This window comes from Dermacentor albipictus, chromosome 1 (assembly GCF_038994185.2).
Source record: "Dermacentor albipictus isolate Rhodes 1998 colony chromosome 1, USDA_Dalb.pri_finalv2, whole genome shotgun sequence".
Classification (NCBI taxonomy): domain Eukaryota; kingdom Metazoa; phylum Arthropoda; class Arachnida; order Ixodida; family Ixodidae; genus Dermacentor; species Dermacentor albipictus.
The window spans coordinates 376,710,857-376,722,947 of record NC_091821.1 but is presented as its reverse complement, the minus strand read 5'-3'; the positions used below and the strand labels follow the sequence as shown (position 1 = coordinate 376,722,947).

The 12,091-nt window shown below is 45.5% G+C and overlaps 1 protein-coding gene across 2 annotated transcripts in view; it reads left to right on the top strand.

The window, feature by feature from the left end:
* LOC135901743 (neural cell adhesion molecule 1-like) overlaps positions 1 to 12,091 on the top strand; it is a 723,087-nt gene that overhangs the window by 462,749 nt on the left and 248,247 nt on the right. For both annotated transcript variants that reach the window (XM_070531921.1, XM_065431564.2), the window contains one exon: positions 7,611 to 8,361. In XM_070531921.1, the coding sequence (XP_070388022.1) occupies positions 8,265 to 8,361 (97 nt within the window). In that variant the 5' untranslated portion in view covers positions 7,611 to 8,264. The remainder of the gene's footprint in view (positions 1 to 7,610; positions 8,362 to 12,091) is intronic.

The following is a 12,091-nucleotide window of genomic DNA, read 5'->3' as shown; positions in this document are numbered from 1 at the left end:
CTCCTCGAAGAGGCGTGACGTGTGCAGAGTGGGCTACTGAACAACATTTTGCACTCCAATGAACGCGCTTTAAATCATATATCCGCGACCTCAAAGAGGTGATAGTTATTCTAACCCATTTCTTTCGCAATTACCGCTAAATCACCACTGAATTTTTATTATTATTGTTTAGTCCTCCTTAGTTGTCACGCAGCATAATGTGGCAACAAAATAATATGCAAGCATGGATGCCCGGGTTTAGTATGTACGGCAACGCTGAGCTACAAAATGAATTATCCATGGGCCATCGCTCATAGTCACGAGGGTGGTCAGTTTCTAACTTCACTTCCCTAAGTACATCTTCACACAGAATCGTCGCAGGGCATATGAAAAGTAGATGACTGGTTGAATTTTAATTCTAGAGTGAAATTTTCTTTGTGAAGTTTCGTTTATTGTAGAAGAACGGGCATAAGCAAAACAGGAAAAAAATGTTAGGCGAATGTGGTGTCATCTTGTGTCTAAACCGTTCACAGTTCACACCTTTCTTTTCTGTGCCAAACTTTTCCAAGCGAGTGCCATCCATTGCCAGCATACGTACCATGTCTAGGCTGAAACGTCTTTTACGGTCTTCAGACGCCAAAAAATCAACGAACGATCGCGAGTTCCTTGTTCAGTTGCCCAACAATTTGACCGGTTGATCTGTATTTAATACTTCTGTGTTATCTATTTCTATGCTGCCCATGTTATATTTTTTTACTAATGTATGTACCCACTCCTGCTATGTCTTCCCTACGAGACAGCAGTATTTGTAAATAAATAAAATTGGACGCGCTAGCCATGCTGCTGCGCACAGCTTGCGCTTCCACTTTGTTGATAGGAACCCAAATTTAATAAGCAATGTGATGGCGATGAACTGCAGCGATAGAGCAGCCATCGGGACAATTGAATCCGAATCGGTGAGCCACCGAAGCTTACGTGTTTGGGAACGCTATTTATAGAGCGTAACCAAACGCTGCGTACGTTAAACTCCATTATGCATGGCGCACGCAGGCCGCAGAAGCCTGATAATGCATTTGCGGTGAAGAGAACTCGATTTCTTTTAATGCTTAAAACCTCAATGGTTGCTTTCAGGCATCATTTTCAAACTGCGGAGATAACCTATTTTAATAGCACTTCTGCGCAATGCGTGACGGTAACTCACGCTCTCCTCATCGCTAATCTATAGCTTCGCAGTGGTTGAAACAGCGGGGCCACCGTTTATGCTGGCAGTTGCGTCTGTGCACAAGTCGTTATCCGGTAACTATGTTTTATTGCAGCAAAACTAAACAGAAGGGTCGTTGCCGCCGTTTTCTGGCAATAGTTATCCCGCTAGACATCGTGGCTATGCGTTGAAAGTGCAATTGTTTGGAACTGCGACCGGGTACGTTGGCGGCACGTTGTTTGAAGTATTGAAAGCAGTGACCTGCACAGAGCTAGTTTTATATTCTGCGTCGCACTGCTTTTTATCTCACTATTTATTATCTCGATCGTACAGCTTTATGGCTACCAAATGTTTGCGTCGTTCAGATTTCCGAAGCAACTGGATCGTAAATTATTTCGAGAAAAACAGCAGCGCTGTATGCGCAGTGCGATACTAAGCGCATGGACTGTTTTCTAGCCTGAATTTCAATACGTTGCCTATATGAAGAAATATATGCGTGAATAGCAGCCTTTCAACGATTGTTTAGAGCTTGTGCTTGCTGTAGGTGGTGGTATTCATGTCCAGAATACCCATGAGGCTTCTTCTAAATCTCTGCGAAAAGAAAATAAAAGTTTAGAAAGAAAAGTGCACAGACAGAAGTGACGATACAACCCTTCAAGATGACGACTGATACAATAAGGGTAGAGACAAGGAAGTTCTAGGCACGGGGAAAAAATTTCCAACCACAAACAATAAAGATTTAAGGTACATGAACTGAAAGCTTCCAGAAAAATAAAGTTTACCTACACCGAATGTCCTTCGTATCATGGTGGTAGTCCAGGGGCGCAATACATTTCATGCGCGAGCAGACTGAAAGGGCAAAGATTTCACTTCAGCTCCTCACCAAGGTGTCTAATGTTGCAGGATAGACTAGCAACATATAGTCTCAATTCGTGAAAATTCGCATTTTTATCATTGAACTATTTACCCAGCGTTCAGTGGTTTGCGATATACTGGGCATAACAGGAAAGCCGGAGGTAGGAGCTTCTGCAACGGCTTTGGTACACATTGTCGCCAGATATTCAAACGTGTTTCTAATTTGGCACCTGTGATGCTTCAGGGCACTTTCATCAGCCCAGAAAGCCATACGAGGGCTTCTTCAGCACCTGAAGAAGACAATACTAGAACACCATCCCCCATCGATCATCGGCTAAGAATGCAGTGAAGGAACTTTTGTCATTTCGGAGCACGTCTGCTTTGTTCAAGCGGCTTTCACTCTTGTACTATCCGTGCACGTCCCTACCTCTCTCCCTTCTTTCTTTTCCCTTTCTCCCTTCCTCCAGCGTAGAGCAACCAACCGGACTCTTGACTGGTTAACATTCCTGCCTTACTTATATCCTTCTCTCTCTCTTTGTCTCTTCAGTACCGGAACGCCATAGACTTGAGTGCCCGCAGACATGCTGCACTTAGCTTAGTGCATGGTAAAGTGCGATATAGACGCATGTCTTCTCTCTCTATTTATTTCACTACGCCATACCCCTCCTCATGTGTAGGGGACAAACTAGACTCAGTCTGGTTAACGTTCCGACCTTTCCTTTCACCCTTCTCTTTCTCTCTTCAAGGCATTTTCAGGTTGGAATTTCCGCACCTGCAGTGCAAAGACAATGGTCCGGTTATCACAAGAAAATGATCTGATATTTATTTAAAATCAGCTGATAAAGAAAGATACACAAAGACATTAATATAGCAGGTGAGGCTTGCCAGATTTAAACAGATATTACATGGTTGGGCGCAGTTTGCCATATTCTTTTCGTATCCAGCATACGTGGCAGCTGCTTGTCCTCGCGTTTCATGTACGTAGACAGAGGTACATGTTTGGTGCTTTTTCGGAGCGCAGCTCTTAGGCGTCCGTTCCTGTGGTGAGCGTCGCAGTCGGGCTAGCCGAGCGAACGAGCACAGTGAAGGATTAAAGAGTAAACACCGAGCACAGTAGGGATGAAAGACGCGAGGAGGAGGGCATGGCGAAAGCGTGACAAGAAAAGCGCAGTGCGGCGACGGCGGCTACGAGATGGCGCCAGAGTAGCGCCCGCCGTCTGCGAGGTCTGTCAGCGGCGGCTGCTGTGAATCGCGCCCATGCATAACCCACGCGCAGACTCTCGCCATCTCTCGATTAGCGAAACAGTCGCTACACATTTCGCTGTGGTTGTAACCTGCAGCACGAGGCAAATTCTCGCCAGCCAATATATCGGGAAATGAAAACATGTATAGAGCTACGCTCAAATTTCGTGTTAAGGAATGTCGAAATAGTCGGTGAACTTTCTACAGCGGAGCTGTTTATGCAGACCCTGTGCAATCATTGTCGAAGTTGGCTAAAACTGTCATAATCAGCCATGGCTCGAGCGTCGTCGTCTTCTTCCTCTGCTGACTCCCTTGCCGCTCGTCATTCCAGCGTAGAGAGAGAGAGGGGGGAGGTAGCAAGGAAAGGCAGGGAGATTAACCAGACTGAGTCCAGTTTCTACCCTACACGTGGGGAGGGCAGGGGAAGTGAAAGAGATACAGAGAAAACATGAGTCTATATCGCACTTCCACATGCACAAGGTGCAGGATGTCTACAGTCGGGCACTCAAGTCTGTTGCCTTCAGATAGTGAAGTGCTCGAATGGCTTTCTGGGGTAATGAACTGTGAGGCCAGTCTCCCAAGATTTTTGCTTCTGTTAATGGTCTATCGTCCAGTCTATTCAAGGCATACTGGAGAGGCTGATGTTGGTTATAAAAGTGAGAACAGCGGCACAGAGGATGACTGATGGCCTCTTCACACTTGCACTTAGCATACATCGGTAAGTCCGTCATTCCAATACGATAGTTGTAGGAGTTAGTGAATGCTACTCCTACCCACAGCCGACACAGCAGTGCTGCGTCACATCGTGAAAGGTTTGCTGGTAATTTCAGTTTCAGTGGTCAGTCGAGGCTTTATAAACAACAATCTCGCTCTTACAATCACGTTCACTTACTGCCGTACACCATATTCCAGCGTAGAATTTCACTTTTCTGTCGTCGTAGTGGGGAGGCCGCGTTTACCGGGGTATGAGCCATTTCTTAAGGGGGTATGAGCCATTCATTGTCTTAACGTGACGGACAGATTTGATTTTGAAGCAATTTAATTTTGAAGAATCGCAAGCGGCAATGCCGAGCGGATACTGCTAACTACGCCACCGAGCAAACTCGAGACATCGAACGCAAGCGACAACGGCTGACGGCTTGGCACACCGTCACTGATGTCGTTCGCATCCGAGCGTGTGCGTAACCTCATTAAGAAGCGCAAATACGTCAGTCGTCAAACCGTTCCAACCAATCGTCAGAACGATTGCAGCGCCTGCATCTCCAATGGTGTGCCTTGCGCCAAATATACAGAGCTTTGGATTAGTGGATCCGCACATTGCATACCAGCTACAAATATGGGAACACCACGAGTAGTGCGTACTCCCGAGGAAGAAGCCGCCTACCGCAAGCTGCAGCGAGAGTTGGCTCGTGAACAGGCTCGTCGTCGCAGGGCCTGCCCTCACGCGCAAAAAGAAAAAAAGAAAAAAGAAAACTGGAAGAACCGCAAAGAAAGGCACTCCTAAAGCATGCTCACCACGCGAAACACGCAAAAACGCAAATGAGGTAAAGGAATGGTGAAACAAAAGATTTACAATATAGATTATTTGACAAGTTTGACTTGCACGATGTAACACTGGATATAACTAACACAGCTTCACAGTGTTATGCGGATGTTCGCGAACTGGAAGGGGCGGTGATTTTTTTTTTTTCGTGCTCGTACAAAAGAAAAGCACCGCCGGAGAACATGTACACCGAGTCTAGTGCGGAACCTGTGCACAAGCACATCCTAGTACCACCAATAAGCAATCATTCGCCCACTGCTTCCCGACCATATTCTACCTCAGCGGTCCTTGCGAAGACGTACGCTGTCATTAGACAGAACTCCTCCCTGTTTTTTTTTCTGTCACGACCCACGCAAGCCGTTAAATTATACACGTAAGCGAAATTCCGGCTGCAAATTCGCCTTCTTCCCCAAGCACAGAGTCCAGGACGAACGTTGCACGCGAGTCCATCGATTACTCGTATTATAGTCTACCACGGGAAAACCATGGTTGCATCAGACTTTTTCATCGCGTCTTCGAATCCAGCCGTCGTCATCGTTTCTGCGCGCTAATGCAGTGCTGCAGAATGCTTGTGCCTGCTTGCGGCACTTTCCGCTCGTCTATGGCAACGCGCTGGGGACGCGAAACCCGCGCTCACCTTGGCGTGCCACGATGTCGTAAAGTCCAGCTAAGCCGCTGTCGGCCCCGGCACTTCAAGGGGGGACGGCTAAACGAGCCATAAGAGCACGCAAGAAACTCAACCTTATAGACTGGTTAGAGAGAAACCGAGCGAAACATCGTAAAGTAAGGTGATATTAGAAAGAGGGATAATCGAAGACACTACGCCCAGTGATAACGATGCACGGGCGCTGAGCTGCTTAACTCGTGGACGCGGGTTCGATTCCGGTCTAGGCGGCTGCAAAGCAACAACGCTCCCGCACCGTGCATTGGGTGCCCGATAAGGAACCCCAGGTGGTGAAAACTAATTCGGAGCCCCCAACTACTGCGTGTCTCATAATCATAACGTGGTTATCGCGCTTAAAATCCCAGACTTCCTTTTTCGATGCACGGTGGAGTCACCAAAGCTGCCTTTCGGGGGCTGCGCAAGATTGCTTCGAGAAATTTTTTTTTTTTCAATTCAATTCTTTATTCAACATCGTCATGAGGATGTTGGGTGCATCGACAAAAAGCCAGAAGAAAGGCTTGACAGAGGTCGACGCACCCTACAATGACTTGGCAGCAGTACCGCAGTGTATCATACAGCATGTGTAAAGCATTCGCAATAACAACATTGACACAAATGAAACGGTATTTGAACATTACAGGCAAAAACAAAAGCAAGCACAAAGCACTATGACGTAAGTGTCATAGTGCTTTGTGCTGTCACAGGGGGAACGCCAGGCTGGCACATGTGACGCGAGTACAAGATGCGGAAAGTGGGAAATGTTACTAACAGTTTAAATGGGCATTGCTGATGTTCCAAATAATGTAGCGCTTTCTCTTGCCCTTCAGTGTCGTCCCATGCGCTCCAAATTTGCATCTTTGAAGGGCTCGCGTGCAGGATACCTGGCCGAGATAATGATTCGCGACAGTTTGCAAAAAATCGTCGGAAGCTCAGCGACTTGTCGCCTCAAGCGTGGAAGAACACAAAGCACGATACATAGCGTTGACGGTCTGCTGTATTTAATTCTTGCAGGAATGTGTACACATATAAACGTATGAGAGGTGCGGGTAGAGCTCCGTCGCTCTTGAGTATTCTACTGTTATCATAGGGAGTAATTTAGGAGGCATTTGACACAGGAACAAATCCCCTCGCAAGGCACATAGACGTGGGAGGGAATAACGGATTAGGAAAGAGTTATCAGTATTATCGCTAGCCTTATCCAACATATCCTGCACTACGCAGGAATTGAATACAATCGCATTCTCGGTTGGCTATAGCTATTTCATGCAGAGTGTGGTTATTTCGATTACGGAGGAAAACTAAGGTGTTCAAGGATCAAAGATGAGTGTGTGGACCTGTCTCGTGGTCCTTATTTACAAACCTCTTACAGATAGCGCTCAGAATTTTTTTGTGTATGTCTTCGCACTTCGTAGTTTCACATACCGATTGGTTCGACAATGCGGCTTACAGGTGTGACATACTTGAACCTGGAGGCAGCAAATTAGGAGACGCCTATGTCTGATCGCAGTTTATGCGTATAACAATAATTAGCAATAATTTTGAAGATGGCGAGTGCAGCGCATCCAGAGCTATCATTGAGCAATCGCGAATTGGGACTGCTATTCCTAATGAAATTGATGTAGTAACGCTAAATCATTCGCAATTATTATTTAATGAGCTGAAATCGTCCTGTTAGTGTCCAACACCTCTTAGTTCTACATCTTTAAGATCTGTTTGGTGCAGGCGGAAAACTAAAGTAAGAATGAAGGAAAGGAAATAGAAAGAGAGGGAGAGACATCGCTTTACCTAAAACTGGTGAGGTTAAGTGTAGTAGCAGATTTAACATGCTACCGCAGGTTTCTGAAGACATTGTTTAAAGACCACAAGAACTCACGGAAGGCGAAAGGAGGCGTGCGTATTGAAAATTTAACCACTAATGGAGTCCTGTTGCTCACTAAATGAAAGCTCCTAGACTATGGTTAGGTTAAAATTAGCCTATTTCATGCCTGTGTTTGTCACTGAATTCAAGCAGCCCGCTGTCACCAACCCCCCTCCCCCCCCCTCCCCCCCCCGCCCCCCCCACACACACACGACTTCCTATGGTACTTGCATAAAAAGTACGAAATCCGCCGTTTTCCTCGTTTCAGGAGCGGCGACTCAGCAGTGCCGGCTTTGGCGAACAGCACGCGCTTGTGCGGTGGCGTCCCCTGGCGGCCGAAGTCGACCGTTCTAGCGGGCGAGAGAGAGAAAGAAGCAGAGACGCGAGGGCGAGGGCAAAGCCGGTCGAAGACGCGCTTTGCAGGGCAGCGCTTCGCTTCCACTTGTTGACGGGTGGCCGCCGGTGCGAGATGTGGCCCTTCCCGAATCTCGCCGCTTCGACCTCGCCGCCGCCGTCCCCTTCGACGACGCTCATCGGCACCGGAGCGACGCCGTCGCCTCAGCTGCTCCAAACTTCCTCGCCACTCCTAACTGCGCTCCCTTCATACTGAGAGAGAAGAAAGATAAACACAGCGCTGCGCCCCCTTCCCTTCGACTAGCTTTCCCACCGCTGTGCGCCTCCCTGGGTGCGTGTTCGTGCGGATCTCACTTTTGGGAGTTTCGCTTTCGGGTTCTCGCCCTGTCGCGAGGAACAGTGCGCGCGTGGTCGACGTTCTCAACCGTGTGTGCAGCTCCCTGAGCGGACGTTTCCTTCCCATTTTCTCTTCTTTTCTTTCGGCAACAGGGCACTCTGTTACTGCGTGATAGCTTTTATTCATTTATTTTTTATCGTGCTCCCGACCAACACACTGGATACCGCTGCAATGTGTGATACGAGAAACCGCTGGCGGGCCTGGATTCTGGGCTCCGCGCTCTGTGTCCTCCTGCTGCGCGGACCTCGGCCCGGGATAGCCTACGAAGGTGAGCGCACTCTAATTCTTCCGCTCTCTATAGTTGCGCGTCTTTTATAAGCGGCCGCTTTCGTAAGCTTCTTCGAGACCGAGACGTTCTCCAAGTTTGTTTCTTTAGGCGCGCTTAAACTCTTCGCCGAACAGGTGATGCAGAGAAGTCATCTGCAATAACAGTTGCGCTGTCACAGATCGTATAGGGTTGTAAACAAAAACTCTTTTCCTTTCCTCCAAACTAGAGACATGGAGACTGCTGGGGAAAAAGGAATACGTCAGCACGGCCCTTGTCTCAAATTATTCATTCTTTTTTTAAAATCAAGAATGGTGCTGACAGATGGAGTAGCACACTGTGGTACAAAGGTTATAAAGCAACGTCTGGGAAAATATAGACATAAGGTGCGTTGATTGAACTCAGGCTCGCGGGGAAAATTAAGCAGATTAGATAAACTTCCTTGTGTTAAAGTAAAAATTGGCTAATGTCATTACTAGCATACTTAACTGGCCAATTGGGAACGCTCTGGCAATTCATAGAAAGTCACGAAAGTCAGCATTAAGGCTGTATTACGGGTATAAGTGGGGTACAACACTCATAAACTGGCTTTGCCATGGCCGCCGAAGCGGTGTTGCTACACATAATAAAAAAATGTAGTACATATTGCTAAAAATGTATTGAAAAAATCAGTTGATTGTTTATGCTTTATAACAAATAAATCAAACGAAATTTCTGCCGCCCCGGGTCCGGTGCCGGTTGTAGATTTCGCAAAAGGCAGTAGAAAATTATAAAAAAGTTGTAGATCTTGTTTTGGTTTTCCGGTAAGACGTCGAAAAATAAGTTGAATGGGAATCTAATTATCATTTAATCCCTAAAAAAATGAAAAAAAGTTATAGAGAGAGAAAACAATGAGAGGTAAGGCATGGAGGCCAACCAGACGATCGTCCGGTTTGCTGCGCTACACTGCGGGTAAGGGAAAAGGGGAATAGAAAAAGGAAGGGAGGGAACACTCAGTGCACGTGGAAGGACGCACTGGTACACCAGCATAAGCGGTCTCTAAAACTCATACATTTCAATAGAAAAAGCACACAGCGCAAAAAAAAGACAGGGACACGAGAAAGTGACACGCGCACACCGCTGACTTAGAACAGTTTGTTCATGATGCCATGAAAGAATAAATATGTAGGCTGGTACCACGTGCAATGTTGAATGGCCGGCAGAAAACCTCTAGCATCATTTGCAATGCTGATAATGATAGCCGCACGCCTACAGAGCACGCGGAACGCTTGCCATTCAAACCCTGTCAAGATAAGCCATTTCCCGAGATAAAAGTGCAATCGAAGGAGATCTAACGCATGCTTCAACGATCGTCTCAGGGAGCACCTTAATATGTACAACACGGTACAGGGCCATCTGGGTATTTATTGCCGCGACCACGGGTGTAAGCCCTACTCGGAAGAAATCAAAGTTTGCAGCTGACACATGAAATCATTGAGGCAGATTTCATTAGGAAGTTTGATAGCTGGTACGTCAGTTCTCCTTCGATTGCACTTTCATTTCGAGAAATGGCGTATCTTGACAGGGTTCGAATGAAAAACATTCCGTGGGCTTTTTAGGCATGTGGCTATCATTAACAGCATTGCAAATGATGCTCCAGGCTTTCCGCCGATCATTCACACTTTGGACATGGTAGCAGCCTATATATTTGTGCCTTCATTGCTTCATGAATAAACTGTTCTAAGTCAGCGTTTTACGCTTGTCGTTCTCTCGTGTCCCTATCTTATTTGCGCAGTGTCCTTTGTCCAATGAATGGCCAACAAGCCCAAGCTTCCACGCTAAGGTACATTTCAAGTACCGCACTGGTGTATCAATCAAAAGAAATCAGTACAAATACTGATAAATGAGTAGGTGTGGCAAGACTGAAATGCAGCTTGCACTAAAGCTTAGTTGATGTCTCACGTGTCATCAGTAGTGCTACAAATTTAATATTTCATGATAAACAGCTATGCCTGAAGTTGTTTTATAAGACTGCCTACGAGTTTGGGTCAGTACTTCACGCTGAATAGCTATTTCCAGCAGAACTCTCGTGTAGATTAAGTAATTGTTAAGAGAACGATCATCGAGCCAAATATTTCAGGTAGATTTCATTATTATTACTTTTTGGTAACGCTTTCTACTCAGCAGTTCTTTACATTTGCCAATTATATTAACATCTTTTTCTGTCTACTACACATAGATGTATGCAGCAGCTTAATTGATCCGCAGTTAGTGTTAAGAAATACTGAATATTAGAACAGCATAAGAAAAATTTGGGAGGGAGTTTCGCGCAAGTGCTGAGAATTGTGCTTGATTTAACGAATTAGTGCGATTATAAATGCAGTTATATATTTTTGGGTTACTATACAGGCTTCGTGTAGATTATTCAACAGAATATGAACCGAAACGAGTGTCCGATGTGTTTGCTAGGTTCAGTCACGCCAAAAATCAGCACTATGGCGAAAGCAGGGCTAAATTCACCAAACTGTACGGTAATGAAAAGAAATGAATAACGGAGGCCAAGGTATTAAAGCGGCGTTCTCTTCTAACGCGTTGCTTTATCTACCTACTTCAATTCATCTATTTCGCTTTTCTTTTAACTGTTTCTGTCAGCAATGATTTCATATATCGAGTTTCACAAGGGTTGGTTTGCTCTAAAATTGCACACCAGTTGAGATGATGTGTACGTATATATCCAGATCTGAAATTCTTGCTTTAGAATTCTCTGCAAAGAACGAAAAGGTTTTTTTTTTTCTTTTCTGCCCACTTTCTGGAAGAGGAGTCAACAGAAGCAATATTCGTTTCATAAACTCCATTTCAAGCTCTTCAAATTTAAAGTTCGTTAATCTTAAATGCGCGTAGAAATTACACGCAGTGAAGTGAACCATTTCTTTCATGAATACCTCATCACCCTCTTTTGGCGCTGACGGTACTGAATCACGCCAAGACATGCCAAGTTGCAATCACTTGGATGTGGTGCCCCTAGCAAAATCTTGGGCGCAGAGCTTCGTGTTAAACTTGTTCTGAAAGAAGCAATTTGCTGGCGATAAGCCCCGATACGTTGTCTCTTACATTTATGTGATCCCTGTCTCTCAGTCTGTATCATCGCCCACTGACAGTGACGAGCAGTGAGGCAAAGCTCAAACACTAGCAGGTCTTTTCACATATCATTTTGTTCAGTTTTGTTTATTGTGTGGTAAGACACCATTAAGAGTTTTCTTTTTACATTATTGCTATACCTTTGCCGTTTGTCTTGTGTGTTAAAGTACGACACTGCAAACTTACGTGCAAAAAAAAAACTGCTATACCTCACGTAACGTTAAAGGCACAACGACTCCGTCCCCTTGAGTTGTGTCATAGGATCTGTGCTAGCTCAGGCTAAATGAACGCTGACCGCCATCTATAGTGGCGCTCAGTTCCCCATAATTTAAATAAGGATCAATTTCCGCATAAATCCGGCATAGATTACGTACAACTCTTCATTTCCCATCATTGTTTTAAGCATATGGAATGGTTATGACCAACTTTAACCATTGTGTCATATTATAAACCGACTCTCTTGGAACGAGTGAAATATAAAGTCTCTCGGCTACTTCATCTCGGTCTCTTTTGAATTGAAAAAAAAAAAAGTTATCAGTGATAAATTGAATAAATAAAATTAGCCTATTAGTTAAGGTAACCGTAACAAAGATGATAACGTATCCACGTAGGGTTT